We start from the raw sequence: 22,117 nt of genomic DNA on the forward strand, positions 1-22,117 counted from the left end.
ATTTCTTTGGTCTAGGTTGGGAACCGAGGCCAAACCCATCATAGAGGTAAACTCTGTACCTTGTTTCCAGACCCACAAGCTAAGTTGAAACTTGCTCTCCATCTTAATAGCTCACCTTACTTTATAGAACTCCAGCCTCAATTTAAATATTTTTGAGGTTTTCCAGAACTATTTTGCACTCTGAAGTGTGCCAATTCCCTTCTTCTGCTTCAGAGCAAGTAATACATGTGAGTTGCTAAAACACACTAACAACCCCCCCAACCGAACATCCACATTTGTTTGCATCTTGTGAACTGATTTTGGTAAATGCTGACACCCATCTTCACTTTGTTGCTGCATGGGAAGCTCATCAGCAGCAGCTTTGGCAGGGTGTGTGTTATCTGGAGAACATCACATCTATTTAAATGCAGTTCACCTTTCAAACTGCGGTACTTAGATTTTTTTTTTTTTTTTTTTTAATAAAGTGCTATTTTGCCAAAAGATGACTCCTCTTTGTTTGGCTGAGCTAATTTATTACGTCTGCAATAATCAGATTATTTTCTAGAGGTTGTTTACTTCATCAGTTCAAGTTGTGTCATTTTCTAGCATGCTAAGACATTATCTTAGTGCCAGCATTCTTTAAATATTAGTGAATTTTCTCCTGTTGATTTGGCTTGGCTAACACAGAGCTATGCTCCTCACACTTCTTTACACTTCCATCTTCCCTAACCACAACCTTTAGTTCTCTATTAATGTGGTACATAGAGCTCAAGGTACTGAAATTGCACCTGTGGCACACAAAGGGGAAATCACAATCTAATTGGAGGTTCTCTTCAGGTTCAAATCAATACCTGATGTGCAGAAAGGCCACAGAAAAGCAAATATGTAACTTGTTATTCCCTGTAAGCCTCTTTTAAAATTTCTAACTCTTGCTGGTTCCTAGTCTTTTCCTTTCCATGCTTTTATATTGATGTCAGCTTAAAGGAGCTGCCCTTCTGAAAAGAGAGCAGGAACTTTTCCTGCTTTTCACTTGTATTTTAAGACTGAAACAATAAATAGGTGTCTTCTGTAGGTCTTTCTGATGTGTACTTAAGCATGTTAATCTGGAGCCAAAGTGTGTAGGTCCCAATAAAGGTAATAAGTGAGACTGGTATTGATGTTGGTGCTGCTTTTACCTTCCTCAGGACATTTTCTCCAACTTGGTTAACCATGTCTTAACAGTTGTTTTTTACAGCCTCTGTTGGTTCATCTGATTAACTTCTGCACTATTTGTAGTGCAGTTCAGGTCTTGACGGATTTCCCTCATCACAATGGCAGCTTTGACCAGTGTTACCTTTTTTTAGCACACATTTACAATAATAATGTTGCCTTCCTCCTTGTTGTGCAAAGTGTTCTTGCAAGGTTTTAAACAGACCTCCCCTTCAAGAAACAGCTCAGCTCCTTTGCAAGTGCTGCATTAACTGGAAAGGCTAACAAAGACCTGTATACAGAGATTAGTAATTGTCTTTTAGTTCTGGCCCAAGAACACTTTTTTGCAGAAAGGAAGGAACAAAGTAGCAAAACCCATCTCAATTGTGGAGCGCCTACCTTTAGCAAGCTGATTCTAAGCATCCTGTTTTGGTTTTAACTTTTTTTTTCTTTTTTTCTTTTTTTTTTCTTTCCTGCACTATGAGGAACTCTGAATAGGGGAACTTTCTCTCCGGTTTAGTGACCTAAATGACTTTCTGAAATTTTGATGGTTATGAGAGTAGAAACGTTTTGCTCAGGAAACTGAATTAATTACTAAAGCAAGTGCCTTGGCTTCGAAGTCTGCAGGATCTCTCAATGATTAGCAGTATCTCCACCCCTTCCACTTTCTTAAAGTTATCTGCAGTACTTCCTTTGCTGGGCAATAAGTTATTATAACTGGCTCTCTTCCTCTTTCTGTATCTCCTCTTGGCTGAGTTGTTTGTTGTAGTGTGTGGTCGGGCTGTCCTGTCAGTCTTGCTGTCTCCTAGGTGAACTGCTGAGGGAGAACCTGCATCAGCAATAACCAAATGTGATAAGATATGAGTAAGCACTGATAACAAAACACCTAGTCTAGATATTTGGCCCAGCAGAGGATGGCAGCATATTGCTGAAGCAGCTTCCTTTGAAGATCCTGTAGCATCTACTCCATTGAAAGAGAAAGCTGTTTTTCTGCTAAGAAATGTCCGTGGTGGTGTATCTGGCATCTGTTATGGGAACAGTGACTGTGACCCCTGTAAGGAAGCTGGGGTTGGAGCTTTATCAGATTGCTCCTGCGAGTGCCCTTTAAGTAGCTCTGTTCCCCTGGTGACGCTGCTGGCCCATGGCTGTCGTTCTGTGGCACTGCTCGATAAAGTTATGACCTCCTCTGACCTTGATTTTATATTTAGACAATTACACATTCCTGTGTTTGAATCTTCCGAAGGCAGATTTTTTTTTTGTGTGTGAGAGCTCTTTTCTACGCTCATTCAGCGACTCTCATAGTGAGGATGCAGGCTTTATTCCAGAAAATGTGTCTGTATCTGCAGCAGCACTGAAGGGGACCCGTCCTTCCAAGCCTTCTTGGTCCTGCTTTGACAAAAGGCAGGCTCATTTTGGAGTTTGGCTTTCCTTTGAACTGTGATGGGTGGGGTTTTTTTTTTCCCTCAAAGCATGTCTAGGTAGCCTTTTACACACTGCAGTGTCAAATATGAAGGAACCTTCTTGTATCCTCTCATATCCAAGGAGAAGCAGGGTAACAGTTCCTCGTTGCTTAATGCTGATTGTGACCATCACAGCAAAGCCAATTCTTCTCTCCCTGCTGCTGGATGACTGGGAAGCAGTAGTGGGAAGAGTCCATGGGACAGTGCTGTGAACTTGCAGCGTTTGTGCAGTTGCAGCAGGCTGGGGGGGAAGGTGTGGGCACAGGGAGCCGTTTCAAGGACAAGCAGAGCAGAGATTTTGGCATCGCTGCCTGCTGTTTTCTGAGCACGAGGATCTGCTCCGCTGCAGGTGGATGCAGGATGGGGCAGCGCCTCTGCTTGGAATGGGGCAGGCCCCTTGAGCAGAGAGTCTCTTAACTGATTTCCCCGTGTTCCCCCAGCTGTGGCCTCTCCCAGCTTCCCACCCCAGTGGCAGGGAGCAGAAGCAAGACTGTGCCAGGGAGAGAAGCAGAAGTGGGAAGGGAGTTGACATAGAGGTGCTGCAAGGTTTAGGGAGGAAACTGGGCCTTGCTGCTTCTTGTGCTTGGCAGGCTTTGAGGACTGAATTTTTGACCTTAGGATTATTGCAGTTTGTGTATCCAAAGGGATAGCTGTACCTCTGTGAAACCAAGTGCTGCTTTAACACCGAGGTCTTCTGTTACTCCTGATGGTGTCAAAAACCTCAGAGCTGTGCTTAGTCAAATGGGGACACTGGAGTGCCAAAAGGACAGTCTCCTGCAGCACATCCTTTCCTGCCCCAAGCTGCCAGGGTGTGCACAGCTTTGCCTTTGTCTCTTCAGTGAGCAGTGTTTCTCTCACTGTGTGCTGAAGTTTGTGCACCTTTTCCATGGCACGATACAGTTTCTGCATCTTATGTGTAGACAGGCAACAGGAGGACCTTCAAAAAATGCTAAACTCAAAGCAGCAATGGCATGGCCATTAGGGGCTTCTATCTAAATTCTAGCTGCCAGTAACTTCAACTCCCTTGCAAGATTTTTGACCTACCTTTCCTTCAAGATGGACCTTCATAAATGAATTTTGACTTGGATTTAAGAGAACTTCTGGGGCTGAAGGCAAGATCCAAGACCGCAGAACTGCTTCTGAGACTGCAGCTGATATCTGCTTAGGATCTGTCTCAAGAGACTAATCACTCCTAGGCTAGTGAATGGGGAATACCCATAGGAGACCTTGTAGCAGGATGAGGTCTGAGAGTTTTCCAGAAGAGGCTAAATGCAGAAGTTGAGAAGTTGTCCCTTTCTGAGAATGGTCTGCCCTTTTCTGTTTCCTTCTGTCTCCTTTCAGAAGTTAAAGGAGACCCTTGAGACCAGGGCAGAGGAAAAAGGGTAGAGTACACACACTGCTAGCCTAGATTCTGGGAACAGACCAGTGATTTTCAGTCATAATTTCTTATTGTGAGTTACCTGTGCACACCAAGAGCTCTGATGGGCAAGAAAATCTGAACCAAACCGTGTCTGTTCAGACTGTGGCTGCTGTTGCTGCGTGGGGCACTGTGGAGTGGCTCTCTGCAGAGGCACTTTGTGGGCTGGGAACAATAGCTGTGTGCTGCTTTAAAGGCAGGGCAGGGAGGCCGTCCCATCCCATCGCTCGCATTCAAAGTATGACGCATAAATGGGCGCCTTGAGACATGGGAAGGAGCGTTTGTAAAGCTAACCAGAGAATCCTGTTCTCCCTCCTGAGAGGAGGTGTAGGTGTGGGAGTCAGAAGCCGGGAGCCAGAGGGAAGTCTGGTTAAAATCTGTAACAGAATAGCTGGGACCCTTCTCGCCTTAGTCATCAGAGGGAATTTTTTACCCTCTTCGATGAAGCATCTTCCAATCAAAGTGGAGGGAGTGTTGGGTTGGAGGGGGGAGAGGCAGGGCTATGAGGAAATGCTTCCCTTCGCTTTTTAAATTAAAACCATCTGCTTTCTTCTGTGCATCTCCAGATGATATCATGGGCCTGAGTAGAAAACTCCCATGAAAATCAAACATCTGGAAGTCTGGTTAAAATTGTCTATAAGGTGCATTCGAAGAGACTGTCTTATGAATGTGCCCAGGCAGATGAGGAAGTTTTTCCAACAGACCAGACGTATTTTCCAGAAGGCTATTGAAAGCAGGAGAGAACTAAGTTTTGGAAGGTAGCTTTGGTGTAGTTGTGTGGCAGAAGAGCCAAAAGTACAGCTTTTGTGAGTCTTCTACTTTGATTTGCAGCATGAGGTTGTTAGAATGAATGAAGCTCTCTGGATTTGTGGATGCTTCAAATTTGGATAAATACCTTCGTTTTGTTTCTACGTCTCTTGTTTAGCTCCATGAGAGCCTGAGCTAAGGCAAACGCAGGCTGGAGCTGAAAAGGAGGAGGGAAAAAAAAAAAAAGAGGCTGAGCTCTAAAGTATTTGTGCTGGAAAGTAGCCCAGAGAGAGTAAAGGAGAAGCTTTAATTAGAAGCAGCTGCATAGCTGATGCAGCCCACAGGACATTTTCCCATTTCAAACTCTAGCTTTCAGAAATCATGATTTGAATTAAGTTGTATGTGAAATTTGTTCTTAAAAGATTAAATTCCTGTTGAAGTAGGCTAAGAGACCTCATGTGCTTCCAGAAAGTGCCAGAACAAACTTCATCTTCCTGTTTCTTTTTCTGAGTGTTAAATGGAAAACTGAGGAGAAACAGTGGCTTTTATTTGGAAAAGATTTGGTTTCCTGTTCTGATCATGTCATTTGGAGCTGACACAAGCTGCTGCAATTTTAAGCTGCTCTGTAGACAAGTGGGGTTTTTTTCCTCTCCTAAAGAGAACTTGAAAGAGTAGGTTGGGATGAGAGCAGAGCAGGGGTGGTGGGAAGCTAGAGCTGCTGTTGAGTTTAATCATAGCCTTTAAAAAAGTCTGGACTTAGATTGCGTGTTTTCAGTGTTTGCCTCTGTTCTTAGAGAAACGACATGCTGCCCAACATGAATCAGGAGCAAATATTTGCAGTTTTGTCTACACCAACATTTAGAACTAAATTACTAGTATTTGTGCCTAGAAATGTTTTTGACAGGAGACATGACTGAAAACCTGGACTGTAGGTTTTTCGTTCTTAAACATTCAAAAAGGATTGCGCTGAATTGCTGGAGGGCAAAATTGCATCACTCTGTGACCAAGCACTTCCACAGGAGGAGAACAAAATGGTGGGTGCAAGGGCCATGGATACCTGACCTACCATCTTTCCACAGGCAGGCATGTTCCTCTTTCCAAATAAAAAGAGCCCAAGTTAAAAGAGGTTTTGCTGTTCCCTGTCGGGAGTGCTCCCCCATGTTTTTCTGATTAGCCTCAGAAGATACCAGAACAAGCCCAGTCTTGGAGTGCTCTTCAACTTTGTACCAGAACGTTTATGTACAAAATGCTGGGCTGTTTGTTTGTGGGCGATGGTTGTCTCAGAGCACATATCTCAACTTTCCTTTTAATTCATACCAGCAGTACTCTTAATCAGTGTTTAGGCTTCCTTCTCCCTCTTGTCTAGGAGCAACAGCCAAATGCACCTTCCAGTGTCCCTGAGTGTTAGGGATTGGAGAGAAGACCTATTTGGGGGTTTATTTACTTGTGGACAAAACATGAGGTGTTCCTCTAGACTTTCTGGTTTGCTTTACAGCCGTTCAATGGAAAAGCACTTTAGACTGTGGGACTGAAGTTCAGCTTGTCTTGACACAGCCATGGGCTGCACACGGATGTCCAGAGACGTGACTTAGCTGTGGTTGCCCAGCCGGCCTCTGAGCAGAGGCAGAGCTCTGTGAGCAGGCTCGGGTGCCGTGGGAGTGGAGCCGTGCTCCAGCTCCTGGCACGGCCGTCTCTGCTGGCTGCCAGCTCTCGGTGTGATCCAGCTCCTAAAAGCCGTGCTGTAGCCCGCTGGCGTTGGGACTGCTTTCCAACCCGAAGCAAGGAGAGATTTTGGATGTTAAAGGAAGCCTATAGCCCATGTGGTTTAGGCCCAGAATAGCCCAGGACTGCCTCTTGTGTGATGTGGCTGTGCCTCACGCTGACCCACAGCCTTGGGATGGTACACTGAGGATGGCACAGGAGGCAGGGGATATTCTGCGTTGCTATTGTCTCAGGATTTGCTTTCTGTGACTTTATTAATCCTGCCTTGCCCTGCAAAATCTCTCCTTTCATGTCTGCTCTTGGGTATGAAGTTGAAAGTATTAAGGTACGGTGAAAGGAGCCTAATTTGGGTGTGGGCAATGGTAAATTACAATTATGCACGTATGACTTTCCTGCTTTAGACAGATGGCTAAAGCTAGTTAATAAATTTTAACATGAGAAAAAACAGTTGTGGTCATCTAGTAATGACCCCTTGCATAACTTGGATAATAACCTCTCTGAATAGCTTTGTTTGAACTAGCGTGCATACTCTCCCTGAAACAGCCAATCCTGGTGTTCTTTTAAACAAGCATGAGTGATGGAGAAATTCCACTACAACCTTAAATGCGTTGTTCCAGTTGTTTCTCTCCGCTGCTGAGAGACTGTACAAGTCTGTGTCTGAAAATAAAGATACTACCCTATTTCTAATTTCAGTTCATCTAGGTTAAAGTTTTAAATGCTCGGTTCTGTTATCCCGGATCTTGTAGATTGGGAATTATTGTTAAATCCATGTTTCATAGTGGATACTTGGGGATTTTCATTAACTGTTTGTTCCCTTTTCCCTTTGCTAAATGGACTGAGCCACCTGAGCTTTTCATTGTGGCCAGAGTTTTTTATTAATCATTACTGTTGGCTTCTTTGAATTCATTTGAGCTCTCCCCTCTTAAAGAGCAAAAACCAGAACTGATGTAGTGGCTGTACCAAACATTTATCAGGTGTAGCATAATCTCATTTATTTCTTCTTGATATTTGCCATTTGTACATGTAAATTATCCCTGGCCAAACTGTCATGCTAGGAATCCCCAGAGCAAGTATGTTGTTCCCAGCTCAGTTTCCTGTTTTGGGGGGGATGCCCTATATGTTTTGTTTCTAGATGTATGACTTTGCAGTGCTAAAGTGCATTTTGGGTGCTGGCTGCCTTGTTAAGAATGTTGCTGCTCTCTATCAAGTACTTGTCTTCTCTCCTACCTACATATTTGACCAGCATTGATGCTTCCCATTGTTAATAATCAATAGATGTGTTGAATAGCCCAGGAACAAAGGCAGATTCTTGTAGGATTCTGTTTACCACAACTTCATGTCCATTCTTTGATTTTTCAGCTAATTTTTAGAGCCTGTCTGGTTAGTTGTGGGGTTTTGTTGTGATGTTTTTTGTTGGTTTTTTTTATGGTGATGGTTGTTGATGTGGTTTTGCTTTTTTCTTCCTCCAATCTGCCATACACTTTTAAGTGCATAAGGAAAAAAGCAGTCTCTTTAGTGTTACATTCCTGCTTGAGGACCAGAGACTTTGTGTGCATTTCTAGCTGTTGGAATCTTCTCCCTTCAGATATGAGTAACTCACTGATTTAATAATTACCCCTTTCCTGATCTGGAATACAGCATATCTAATGTTCTGTTTGTTTTTTCTTTTTTTTACAGTGAAATACGTGTTCTCTTGGGCTGTCTCTTGGGTTACTCACCGGTTAGAGCAGGCAGCTGTGCACTACAGAAAGAGCTGCAAGGGGACAGTCCTGTGTGTTAGGTGTTATTTTTTATCCAGTATGTACCCTTGCAGCTTTATGCTATCTGATAGAAGCAAATGGACCTGGGGGGGCCACGGAGGTGGGCTTTGCAGGTTTGCTAGCCTGGATCCTCTGTCTCTGGAAGCTGAGTGGTAAATCTGTAGTACAAAGGGCAGTTAAAAGATGGATTACAGCTGACAAGCGTAGTCAGACTGTATTGACATAAGTTTAGGTTAGAGAGAAGTAACTGCAATTATTCTGCAGTTGGAGATCTTTGTATAAAATACTGCCCTGGCTGTAGATAGAGTGTGTGTACTCGTTTTTCTGTGAGAGACAGAGGAACAATGACCTTGTCGTTAGGGTGCTCGCCAGGGGCGTGGGAGACCTGACTGCAGTGCTTGTGTTGCTATTTGAGTGCAGGCTGCAGCCAGTCCCAGTCCCAGATGCACTTATCAGCATGAGGATAACAGTGTATTCCTGTCTCACGGGAGCCTTGTGGAGACAGGGCTGCTGCAGATCTCCAGGTCCCCAGACACTGCGTTTGCACAATGTTTATAAATATTCTTGGAAGATGGATAATACCTGGTGTTAATGCCTTATTAAAGTGCTTGATTTTCTTCTAGAAAAGGGTGCTTGTTAGAATGGGAGTAGGTGCAAGGAATTGTTACTCAGCAGTTCTTTAACACTTAGGCTTTTACTGAAGTTTTGAAGGGAAGTGCAGAAATGAGGTTCTGCATTTGATTGAATGTGGTATTGATTTTGCAATGAGCGATTTCACCATCTGCACTTAAGTTTTCAGTGGTCTCATTTGAGACAGTCCCACAGGAAGTCCCTGTTACACGTGTGACGTCAGCCTTTAGGTTTGTTAGTGTCACCATCAGTTATGGCAAACTCCAAGACTTTTGGTGGTCATGGGACTTCATTCCTGGAATCTTCCCGGAACAGCAGGGCTTCAGGTGGGAGCGCTGCCCTTCATTTCTCCTCTCTTGCAGGTGTCGAGAAGGCTTTCTTGGAGACTACTGTCAGTACAGAAACCCCTGCGAGAGCAATACCTGTAAGAACGGGGGAACCTGTGAAGCTGCATCCCTGATAGGAAAACCAACCTGCAAGTGTGCTCCAGGATTCACGGGGGAGGAATGCCAGTACTCGGAATCTCACCTCTGCTACGTGTCCCAGCCCTGCCTGAACGGAGGCACTTGTCACCCCCACGGCCAGGACACGTACGAGTGCGTCTGTCTTCCAGGTTTCACAGGTGGGCTTCTGCATCTGTGCCTCCAGACCCCCTCCTTTGGGAACAGCTTCACCCTGGAATGTTCTGGGGCAGTTGTAATATGCTCTCAAATTTTCTAGCTCCAGCACAGGAAATGAGAGGAAGTCTAAATGACTTCATGACCAAAAAAAGCAAAGGGGAATAGGGAATCAGACTCCCTACCCTTTACACGTAAGCAGAAAAATATTTGGATCTTGTGGGGTTGTCCACATGGGAAAACTGAATGCAGAAACTACTCTGGAGTGGCTATTACACTTTGAATTCAGAGTCTAGTTTCAAAAAAAAAAATAAAATTTGGCCAGCAAAATCTTTCTATGGGAAAACAATATTTTAATGCTGGAGGGGAAGAATGGAAATTTATTCCTTTCACTCTTGAAGGGGAGGTTGAAGAAGAGTGACTGTCAGTGTGTGTAGTATGACTTCAGGTAATTTTTAAAAATCATAACATTCTATATCTTGCTGCAACCCGGTAAACGGCTTTGTACTGTAACCACACATTTGTTTCCATTTCAGGTATAATACAGTACAATGCAGACATCAGCTTTCCTGTAGTAATGTAAAGATTTAATTCAGTAACAATTTTGAGGCAGCATAAAAGAGATACTGTTTTCTACAGAAATAACTTTTTGTCAATCTGCCTTGATTTCCTAAAGGAAAGGAATGCCAGTGGATTGATGCCTGCACATCTCAGCCTTGTGCCAATGGAAGTACGTGCACTGTGTCTGGAAATAAGTTCTCCTGCACCTGCCTGGCGGGCTACACTGGCCAGAGGTGTGAGACAGACGTGAACGAATGTGCCACGCCGGGCCTGTGCCAGCACGGTGGCACCTGTGTCAACCTGCCCGGCTCCTACCGGTGCCAGTGCAAGCTGGGCTACACGGGCCACCGCTGCGAGAGAGTCTACGTGCCCTGCTCCCCGTCCCCCTGCATGAACGGGGGCACCTGCCACCAAACCAGTGACTTCACCTTCGAGTGCAACTGCCTGCCCGGTAAGGCTCCAAAGAGCTCGGCGCTGTGGCCTTGTTTCTGCGCGCCTGTCTGCCCTTCCAAAGAGCTTCTCTCGGGGTTTCTGTGGGAAGTGTGTGCAATGTCAGGTGCAAGGGAGAAATCTCAGCAAGGTGGGGAGCTCCGGAGGGTGTTCATTTCTGAGTGCCAGGATTTCAGGACACAGGAAGGAAGGGGAACATGGTTAGAAATTACAAATTAATTTGGAGCCCAGTTAGAGAATCAAATGGGTAAAGACTATGAGGTAGATTCAAGGAGATTAGGGTGGTATCTTATAGTGCCCATTTGGAATGTGAAATTCCACGAACATAAGCATCTACAAGTGCATTGTTTTGTGTCAGTTAAGGTCTCAGGTAACTTCAGTGTTGGAAGACTGCACATGTGTCTTTTTCCTTCTCCATCTGTAGCCTTAAGACCTGCTAAGTTCTAATCTTTTATTTTTTTCTTTCTCCAGTTCCTCCAAATCTAACAAGACATCAGTTCCAACTCACCACACCCTTTTGGTCTCCAGATAAATTTTGATTGCTTGTTTTCTGATGCTGTTAGCTGCCCTGAGTTCATGCACAGTAGGGGTGACATGCTAGCTCAGGATCAGGGGCTGCACTGGTTTTGTGTCACCTCTACAAGTGGCCATGTGCCACCTGGTTGGGATGCTGGTCTCATCCTGTCCTCTTCCCTGTCCACTTGTCAGCCTTGACCACAGGGCCCTACTAGTTGTCTTTGCATATTCAGGGTATTTTTAGGCTGTTTTTTTTTTACTGAGTAATTCAACTCCATGGGAAACTGACTGTTTGGAAATGCTTTTGACTAGACTTCCTACTTGAGTGTATTGCAGTTTGGCACACACAGACTCAGTGTGTGGTAATCCAGAAAAGTAAACTCTCTTCCCTTAAGCATGTCTCTATTGTTATTTATGTGAAAGATGCAGCTACCCTATGTTGTTTGGTATGAATATAGAGTGGCTGTGTTCTCATGAGGATCATCTGGAGTCACAGGTCTGTGTGGAAAAGGCATTTAGAACTTGTGAAAACTGGTCTCTTTTTGGAGACCCTTGTCTTGAGGTGTTGGCTCAAATGACCTTAAACATACATTGCCAACCTTAGTGTCTGCACAACGACTTTCTGGGTTGTCTGAGCAAGCATGTGACTTTGAAGAATTTAGCAAAGCCGGTCTAAAAGTAGAAGGATGGATCATTATTTTTGAAAGCAATCATTCTAACTATGCTTGGAGGGAGAGTGCTTTGAAAGAGCCTTTGAAAATGCAGTATCTTAACTAACCATTGCCCCGGAGGAATTTATTGCTTTTCTGCTTTGCATCTTTTTAAAATGAAATTATAAACCAAGTATCTCTGGAGTAACAGTCTTGTCCAGAAATTCAGAATTTCATTGAAAGGCAGATCTGTTTATCCAATTAGAGGACTTTAAGGCCTCGTGCAGGTGCAGTGTGGTGGGAGGAAGAAGAGACAAAGATGAAGTTGGAAGGACTTGATCCTGTCAAGCTGATGAGTTTGCTTCAGAGGTTCTCTTACAGGGGCACGAGACTGAGTAGGAGCAGACTTTCCCTTAGACAAGTGTGTGGGCTGGCTGAAATACGGTCAGGAAATGGAAATGAGATTACTATAGTAACAGTTACACACCTACACTCCTGACACATTTTGGATTATTAGCTGTCTTTTTTGACTCGTTCCACAGTGTGTATTGTGGGGGTGAGTTAATGTGGCTCTGAGCGCCTTTACTTTTCTATTTCCTGTATTTGTTTAAGTTGGCCATGCTGTTTTGCTAGCTTGATTTTTTTTTTAACCAGTTATTTGAAAAACAGCAAAAAAGGGAGCTGTTGGAGAGGCCCAAATGCTTACATTAAACTCTCTGATAAAGGCAGGGCACCCAGCCATTTCTTTCCCCCCTTAGCGCAGAGCATGCAGAGCAGAATTTCTGAAGTGTTGGAAAAGGTTCTGTCTGGGAAGGAAAGGTCAACAGAAAGAGAAGAGAAATGGTGGCCTGTCACGCCTGGGGAGGATGTGAACAAGGCCTGCTCCTCCAGAAGACAGTGCCAAGATTATGGACGAGAAATTCCACTTTGGACTCCCTCTCTGAATTGGAGCAATGCCGATGATACTGTGACTATAAATGGAATTGCTCTGGCCCTTCTGGACTGCCTTAAGATGCTGCCATTGCTGAGTGTTCTGGCCACAGAGGCAGGAGGCAGTTACATCTCAAACTGCTGGAGTGGTTTTTGATAGGATTTTGCATCTTGTGACCTGTAAAAGTACTTTGAAGAAACTGTGCCCAAGCAGCAGTTTAGGCATAATTAGGCTATTACTGCACTGGCCTTGAAATGGGTTCTTGTTTCCTGTAGATGTTTCCTTCTTAGCTTTTCAGTGAGTTTAATCTATTTGTAAATACAGATAGGTGAGAATGAGAGCTTGAAAAAGTAGGAAAAACCTAGAACCTGGAGCTGTGTGTCACAGCAGCTTTTTCTACTGTCACACGAGTACTGTTTATGTACAGTGTAGTCCAGCTGCTATTTAAAATTCCCAGGTTCCCATGTCACTTGTGGATGTACACAAACAAATCCTGCATTAGGTAATCCATGAAGTCATGTGTGTTAAGTCAGAGTTTGGTGGCAAGCATCAAGTGAAGTTACATATATACACTACTGATATTGCATCTGTCTGGAAGGTAACCTCATTTTTTATCCGTTTGACTTAATAACTTTTCCTCTGGGCTTTGCTGATTTAAGTAGGAATGGGATTGTAGGCAAGTGAGCATGTTAGGTCAGTCATGACAGTGTAGTAGTGAAAAAAAATTCCTTGTAGGAGATGTAACCTGAAGCATTAGCAACTCCTTTGAATATAAGAATGAGCTAGTAGTTATAAATATTTGACAAAAAAGGACTTCATTTGGCAACTAACCTTTCATGGAATGTTAAACAAGTCAATAGAGGAAGTTCTTAGCTGGGAAAGTGATTATTCATTGTTATCCATCAAAATAATTACCCATTAACTAAGATAAGGACCCTAGGGAATTCCAAGGGCTTGTTCAGGAAGCGATCTGTCAGGCTGGAGCGAGCTGTTTATGAGAGCTGCAGCACTTCCTGGGAAGAGGAAGTAATCTCACACGGGTTCCTGGCTGAGCGTCACGCCGTGCCACCACTGGGGACCGACGCACACGGACCTCCCTGTGCTGGGCAGCTGGGCTTTGGGGATGAGCACCTTCCCCTGAGCTGCTCTGTGGCCGCAGCCCTGGGGTTCCAGCTGAGGTGGGTGCCCCTCTGCTCCAGATGAGCAGCCCAGATGCTACCTGGAGCAGTCCAGCTTAGTTTTAGCTCTCTACATCCCTGATTTCCTGTCAGCAGGCCCTAAGTCTGGAAATAACGTGACATTTTTCAGGCATAATTTCCTGTCCCCAGTACTAACTGGCCCTGAAACGAGCCTAGAAAGTCTGAGGTGTAATTTATAGGTTGAAATAAGGCTAAAGGACTAAGGTTTGGAGGGAATTGGATCAGATGCTCTGCAACAGGGTGGAGATTTCAGATGACATAGGAATAAAGTTATCTGCTTGTGTCAGTCTGTGTACTAGGGGAAGAACAACATGCTGTTAGCAGTGGGAACGCTTTTCCCCTTGAGGTTCTCATTCCTTAGTTTGATGTGCTTTGAGATATGGAGCAAAAGTCAGGATATGGATTGCAAACTGCCCTCGTGCAGGGAGAAAACACAGGACAACATGCGAGTCCCAGCACAGGGGGGAGCAGGAAACAGTGTCAGGTGTCCAAATACATTAAAACAGTGAACTCTGTGGCTTTCTGGAAGAGAGTCAGGTTATATAACTGCAGGATTAGATCCTGGGACCCAGCTAGAGAAAAGCTCACATATCTCAGAGCAGCTCTTTGGTAGTATAACTGGTTAAAATGTGAAAATATAGAATGGCTTGGTGAGATTTTAGTAGTGGGTGACTTCCATGCTTTATTCTGCAAACAATCAAGCCTTTTAAAATTTGTGTGAAGTACAGTGAGAGAGTTTAAATGCCTGCTGTCAGAAATTTGTTTACTAGAAAGTAGGGCTGGTCTTCATATTATACAAACCAAAGAGATAAGAACTTAAACCTTTTGTCTTTGTGGTTGTGGGTGTATTTCCATGCTGATCACGTGCTGGCATGAGTGGAATATGTGGTCAGTGGGATGATTCCTCCCGAGTTGAAACACAAGCTGATAGGATACCCCCGTGTTTTACAGCTGAGCCTTTGCTCAAGCTTGGTAGCTTTATACACTTTTAAACATGGGGATCTAAAGCTAATTGTTTTCCCTGGTGGTTGTTCCTCAGCAGCTTTTGCCAGGAGTGTGCTGCTGTAATGATTAGGACTCTGGGAAAGCATGTTCTATTTCCTCTTTGTTTTAAGATTCCCTACTGTCACAGAACTTCTAGGATCTTGGGTGGAGGTTGGAAGGGCTTTGAAGGGATGGAGTAATATTGAAGGTCTTGTAGTTTTGGGGTTTTTTTTTATTATTTTTTAATGTTGAGTCTGTTGTTCCTTGCTGATGCTAATGCACTTGATTCAGCTTGGAACTTCCCAGCTCTTCTGTAGAGCTGGAGAAGTTCAAGAGATGGGAATGCACATGAATCACCTCAAGTCTCTGGAGAGCAGCAGTAGTCTGGAGAAGCTGGCTCAGAGCTTTATAGTCTCAGTCTCATCTGCCACACAGCACGATCTGTGTTGGAGCAGATGTTACTGAGAGGGTCTGTGTGACTCGACACAGATGTTATGGAAGCGTCTGGAACAGGGCATCAAAAGTAGAGGGGTTGAAGCATGATTTTGGATGAGAGAACCGTGTCATGTTAATATTGCATTCCAAAGCAGTGAAGAGGCAGAGCTGGTGTTTTAAATTAACATGTGTGTTCTGGAATCATTTACTTCATCCACATTAGCATGCATTCCACTTGTGCTTTGATAAATAGCTCTCTCATCCAGCAGAAATGGCAGGTTTGTTTAATGAAGCATGAAATAAATCAGCAGGGGAAATCAATGGGAAGACTCATCACTGACAGCTCCCTTCCCTAATGTCCCCACTTCTCCTTCTTTGAAAAGGAGAGGGAGCTCTAGCAAGACTATTTTGTCAGTGTGTTCATTAGGAGCCTGGATTTTCATTGGGGAAGGAATGATCTGATTTCTTCTGCTTTTCAGGCAGGGCTTAGTATGTAAGCATCACTTGGGTGATGGCTGATTTGTTGATTGACTGACTTGTCTAACACTGAAGAGAGCCAGATCAAGACTTTAGAAACTCCTTTTCAAAGGAAGGACTTTTCTCTGAGGTATCCAAGGCAGACTGTGCTGAGGTATCCATGAAATGAATGCCAGCACTTTTTTTGCCATGGGAAAAACTTGTCCTGGCTGATGCTTGGTGGGCAGTGACAAGTTATCTCATGGTAATCGAAATGTCTTGGTCTTCACTTTGTTTGCTTTGAATGACACTGCTCCTCAGTCACTTGAAGAGAAACTCCTCAAGTCCTTGGGGTTGTGAAAGCACGGTTGGCCATCTACCCATGGTGGAAGTGTTTTAACCGTGTCACCTGACCCGCATGCTATTAGCAAAGGCATTCAACAAAGTCGTGCTGGGTGGGGATTCACCAGGATTAGGTGAACAGAGCAAATGCTTAAGAAAAAAAAGGAGGGGAAGCTGTGTGAGGGGTGAATTGTCTTCAAAAGAGGTTGGAAGCCCTTTTCAGCCTGCTGTTGTTTCTGCTTTGTCCAGGTTTCGAGGGGAGCGTCTGCGGACACAACGTGGACGACTGCCCGAACCACAAGTGCCTGAACGGGGGCGTTTGTGTGGACGGGGTGAACACCTACAACTGCCGCTGCCCGCCCCAGTGGACAGGTACGTCCTGGGGGGACCAACCAGGGATGGTGGCCCTGACCCCGTGCCCGCAGTCAGGGGCAGATGCCAGTGCAACCCTTAAAAGAAAAGCTGTCGGCATCAGAACCACCACAACAAGGGACAGTTTCCCCAAGAGTTGCGCTTCTGGTGTGGATTTACTTTGTAAATGGAGAAATATTTTCCAAAAGCACCAAACGTGGCTTTGCTGTTACAGCTGTGGGCATTTGCTGATGCATGTAGGGCTATTTCTAAGTTGGGATAATGGTCATATTGATTATAGTAATGCTGCTAAGAAACAGGGCAAATCTGAAAGGTAGGGGAAAAAGGAAGGAAGACTAGTGTATATATGGGAAGCTTATGGTTTTGGTACTGTTATTTCCCTGCTTGACTTATTTTTATCTAGAGTTCTTTGGCTAGCAAAGCTACTTTTGCTTCATAAATGAGTCTGAAGGGGAAAAAAGTGTGAATTTCAAGAAACTGTTATGCACAATATAAGGAAGCAGCTTACAGGAAACAGTGTCGTATTTAGTTGCAAAATGTCTCCATACCTCAAAAATAAACAAACACCTCCGGTTATGGGCTGAGTTTTTTTGAGTCATACTAGTCTTTCTTAGCTGACGCACTTTCTCAGCTGAGTATGGTCTTGCCCTTATTAGAAAATCATAGGGGGAAAAAAACTACCTAAAACCAGTTTTTAAAATGCTTTTTTTCCTCAGAGAACATTAATTCTGATTGTAAAAAGTTCGTCATTAAATGCAAAGGAGGCTGCCAGTTAAGAATCCTCATTAACTTAAAAGAATTATGTATTCTTAAATGAAGTGAAAACCACATAAGAGTGAAGTGCACCACAGCTTGCACAGCTCTTTGAAACTGTGCAAATGGGAGAAAATGAGTCCTTCCCTCAATGAGCAAGTGCCCTTGCTTCTGTACTACTTCTCCATGTCCTGAAAGCCTGCAGAAAGTCAAACCTGTAAAGGAAAACATGAGAGCTTGGGTGTGGAGCATACAAACCCTTAGTGACCCCTACAGTCTTGCTCCATCCCACAGAAATTATAACCCTTGTTGTGATTTCTGGCGCCTGTCAGTAGCAAATTAACCTGTCTTGCTCCCAAGCACAGAGGGTATAATGATCATGATGAGCATGCAATCTCCAAGGGATTTTTCCGGCATCATAAATTTAGCTTGGCTTACAGGATTTAGGTGGATGTCTGCTGTCAGCTAGGGATGACTTCTGCAACTCCCCTGGAAGAGACCTCGGTCACTCTACCACAAGCAACAGGCTGTGCTTCTGTTAGGTTTTGCGGTAGATTGTCTCCCCAGTCAGCTCTTTGCAATGCAGTTGTGGTGGTTCCCTCTCTGAACCTCTTATGGGCTCTGAGTGGCATTGGGAAAAGTGGTGAGGCAGTGTTGTAGCCTGTCTTGTGCCATCTTTCTCCTGTGTGGATGGCACTTTCAGAAAACCTTGTGTGTGTGAAGGATGCTTCCTTCCAGGGAAACCCTGGAAAGAGAGAGGAGCTCCCCCAGCATTAGGTTCCCGTGGCTCTCTAGCACAATTTAATGGAATGGGCTTTCTGAGAATTTCCTTGTTTATGGTGCAGCTGAAGTTACCAGTGCAGCAGTGGATTTAGGTGATGGCTTCTCAAGGCTGCTGTCTTTCTAGGATTAGGTCAGTGTGGAAATAAAAATCATCTCACAATTTAGGAAGCATCAGCTTGGCTGTTTGAACAATGAAGGTTAGAACCTTTATGGAACTCGTCTGTCCTGTCTGGAATGCACAGTGCAAGTTTCTATGACTCCTCTCTGTCATCTTAGTAGCCATTTTTGTGAAAGAACTTTTTTTTTTTTTCCCTGAATGGACTTCAATCCCTTCCCTGCATCTTCAATTAGAGACCAAGAGGGTGAGGAAAGCACTGAAACACTACACATCCAGTTTGTAGACACGAGAGGTGACACTGAGGCAGGGCTCAAACCAGGGAGGATGGATAGAGGACTTCTGCAATAGTTTGGAGAGAAAGATGATATTTTTTCAAGGTTAAACTGCAGTTGGTGCTGACAGGAGTAAACAATAAAGCATCAGTTATTCAGCAGTAAGGAAATGCACGAGTGCAGGTCCATCCTTCACACACAGGGGTTTATAACATTCCAAATCATCTCTAAGGTAAGTAAAGAGGAGAGAGCTGAGCAGGCAGCTCTTTTGGAGTCTGTCCTGAAAAATGTTATAGCTCAACAGGGCTAAACTGTGAGAATGAACACTTCAGGAAAACAAAAGCTTCCAATGAGATCATGAGGTTAGAGGACACTGTGTACTGCTTAAAAAAAAACCCCAAAAGCCCAAATACCCATTCCTGTGAGGAAACATTGACCGAAAATGAAAGGATCTTAAGTTTTCTAAGAATACCTGACAATGTAGATGTGCTGTCTTTGTAACAGTCTCTGCTTTCAAATACTTGTCAACTATTCTTGGGGAAGATTGAGTTTGTCTGCAGTTTTAGTCTTTATTTAATCTTTGTGCTGTGGGTGATGCTCACTAGTGTTTGTTAATATGGTTTGTGCTTCACGGCACAGAGAAAGCAGTCCCATTCCTTGCTAGTAAAATTAAGAAGTTGTGCTGCATCTGATCAAGACAAGTTTTGTGTAAAGTAATATTGAAGCAACCTTTACTGAAACAGAATTTGTCCTAGTTCCTTTTGGTAACCATCTGCCTCTTGTAATTCCCTGACAGGTGGTAGGCTGGACTACGTAACTATGCATTTTGTAAAAAAAAACTCTTTTTTTTTTGCTTGCTCCTACCTTTTGTGATGCTGTTTGCCTTCAGTCTTATTTCCTGCTCCTCAAACAGAGCTCACTGCTCCTTTTCTGTTGAAGTGCCTGCCTTCTCATTCTCATTTTGCTGTTTTTTCCGGAAAGATAAAATCTTGCCTTTCAAAAACAATGATGTGAAATTCCTGCTGTCACCAGTGTTTTTGTCACCTTCAAAGTTCTCGTATTTCATATGTTTACAGTGATTATCAATCTCATAAATTTGTAACTGGCAAGGCAGTCTCGGGTGTGTTGGGGTGAAACTGCCCCAGATCTTTCCTGTTGCTGAATGTTAACTGATTGTTGGTTTGTTTGAAGATGACTTTATCTTGTCCCAGGATACTGCCTTTGTTAGAACCAGTGTTGGTTGGGTCCTTTCAAAGCACAGTGGTGCAGATGTGTAATGAAGCTCCACCTTTCCTTGGAAACAGTCCTGGATGCTTTTGTGAGAGTGTGAAGTCTGTTCCTCTGTGCATGACAGGACAGAGAATGTGGTGTAAGTGTGGTTTGAGTCAAAGTTAGCCAAAAATCCTGGCTAATATCAGGATGAAGTGCCATGTGGGGACTTTGTGCTGCTGTTTTATGCTGCTGTTCTTCAGCCTCATTGTGGTCTGAGGAGGGAAGTCATTACCTTCTCTCCCTGCTCACAGACACCCTTCCCTTTCCCTTGACCTGGCTCAGGGATTTGTTGGACTGTGCCACTTTAACTCACTAATCTAGTAAAAAAACCTGTCCAGCTGCCTTTTTTTCCCCTTTCTTGCCTTTTTTTTTTTTTTCCCTGGGATCAGGAATTAAAAGTCACAGAGCAGTCTCACAATGACTGGATGCAGAGGGAAGTGATGGCAGTCCAGGGCTGAAAGTCATATGGAAGATTAGGGTGTCCTTCTACACACATGGGGAAGCCATCTGAGAATTTAAAGGCTGCCCAGTCACTCTAGCTACAATTAATCTAAAGAAACAAAGCTTGGTTTAAACTGCACCTGTTGATTCTGTTGGCCTAACCTGTGCAGCTTTGGGTCTAGAAAGATGTCTTGGGTGCTTGGGTGCCTAAGTGATTACCAATACTAAATGCTGTAAATGCTTTTGTTTTTCTTGTGTGTCCAAGAAAGACTCCTGCTCCCCTGGAAAGTCTGCAGTGTTTTAGAGGCTCACCATGAATTTGGTTTTGGCCCAAATCCTGTTTCAGGAGCAGTGCACAACACAGATTTGTGCCTTCCATGGAGTTAAGTCTTTTGCACAGTTTGCTGCATCAGAAGCTGTGGGGTGAGTCTCGGGGTTTGGGGGCCCCTGTGCCACTCTCAGGAGGGTTCTGGAAGATCTACGGAAGATCTACATTATTGTACTTCACTTGCAGGCTTGGCCTGCTCGCTCCCTTTCATTGTTTCTCCCCCTGTGGCTGGGAAGGCAAGACTCCCATGGCAGTAATATTTATTTAGGCTTTGTTTTCCCCTGGAAAGAGGGCTCCAGTGAACTGTATATTTTAAAATCTAGGCGACCTTTGTCTCTAAGGGAAGCACAGTTTGCTAACAGCTGACTCCACCAAAGAACTCCAGCACTGAGAGCCAGCTTAAGCAGCAAATGTTTGTCTCGAGCAGAAAAGCTCTTCAGGCAGCAGGGCTGTGCTTTTTAATTAAAATAGCTGTTAGCTTGGTCATATGCTCTTAAACACTAGCACAAAGGTTACTTTTTCTGCAGAGCTTTAGGCAGGAATTTTCAAAGTGGGGCGTTAAGGGTTCGATTCCTATTTAATTAGAGTAATATTTGCTCCCTGCCTTGGTTTTCTTTGAAAGTCCCAGTCTTAAACTCTGGCCAGGAGTGACTTTTCTAAGAAGGAAGATAAACATCAAAAGGCTAATATGTAATATTTTAATGTAAGATCATATGCTCTGGTATTTTGTTTCTTAAAACTTTCTTTGCCAAGTATCACTTTCCTCAGGTTTTGTGTCACCACAGTACACAGTGACAAGTCATGATAGTTTAGTGTTCCAAAAAATGCTGCCTTCTTGGAGTACTTAGAGGGTCAAAATGTAGAGGAATTAACTGACAATAGGTGACACGGATGATAAATATTGAACATGCCAGTCTCCTAATTCATTAAATATACATCCTTGCTCCTTTACAGAGAGTGTTGATCATTATGTGACAGAGAGCCCTGTCAGGGCTGTTCTCTTTTCCCTCCTGGTGACATCCCAAGACCTTTGTGTGAGCTCAGGGAGGCTGGGTCACGCTCCCATGAGAAGTGCAGTCATCGTCCCCAGCAGTGCAGCAGTGATCAGCTTCCTGGTGCTTTTCCAGGCTTTATTAAAAAGCAGAGTGGCCTCTTTGGTGCTGGCTGGGATCTGTCTATGCCACGCTTGACCATTTGGCTGGTGTCACTGCAGTGGTATCTCCAAGAGACAGCTCTGACAGAGGCCAAGAGGGATCATGGCTTGTTTTCTTCCGTCATGTTTGAACTGGCAGATACAAAGGGAGCAGGGAGCACGTGGCAGCCTCTGGAGCTGGCAGCTCCAAGTTTGAGTGTACAAATGATTTGAAGTGCTGGACACAAACAGACTTTATCCTGTATGTTGTTTGTTTCTCTTGTGGCCCTTGATCTCAGTGTCGTGTGGAGGGGATGGATTCCAGAGGCATTAAAAGTTACACCCTTAGTCCTTTATCCGGTATGGATTCTGGAACACCTACCACAACCTCCTGTTTGTTTGGTGCTGCTTTTCATTTCCAGGCCTTGGGTGGGAGGCAGCAGTAATAAAACACCTGAGGTGTTAACAGCTGAGCTGATGTGATGACAGAATGGCAGCATCCAACGCTGCCGCCTCTTCCCTTACGCCTTTGGTGGCTTTCCAGCTTGGGAAATACTCTTAGCAGTCAGATGTGCCAAATGATCTCTTACGGAGATGTCCTT

General features: G+C 44.2%; 1 protein-coding gene across 3 annotated transcripts in view; it reads left to right on the top strand.

Annotated features, from left to right (window-relative positions):
* NOTCH2 (notch receptor 2) overlaps positions 1–22,117 on the top strand; it is an 84,624-nt gene that overhangs the window by 9,862 nt on the left and 52,645 nt on the right. For all 3 annotated transcript variants that reach the window (XR_011001945.1, XM_068199239.1, XM_068199238.1), the window contains exons 3-5: positions 9,266–9,525; positions 10,197–10,532; positions 16,294–16,416. Coding sequence is in view for 2 of the 3 variants with exons in the window: in XM_068199239.1 (XP_068055340.1) it covers positions 9,266–9,525; positions 10,197–10,532; positions 16,294–16,416 (719 nt within the window). In the remaining variant the exon portion in view is untranslated. The remainder of the gene's footprint in view (positions 1–9,265; positions 9,526–10,196; positions 10,533–16,293; positions 16,417–22,117) is intronic.

The sequence above is a fragment of the Anomalospiza imberbis genome, chromosome 9 (assembly GCF_031753505.1).
Source record: "Anomalospiza imberbis isolate Cuckoo-Finch-1a 21T00152 chromosome 9, ASM3175350v1, whole genome shotgun sequence".
Classification (NCBI taxonomy): Eukaryota; Metazoa; Chordata; class Aves; order Passeriformes; family Viduidae; genus Anomalospiza; species Anomalospiza imberbis.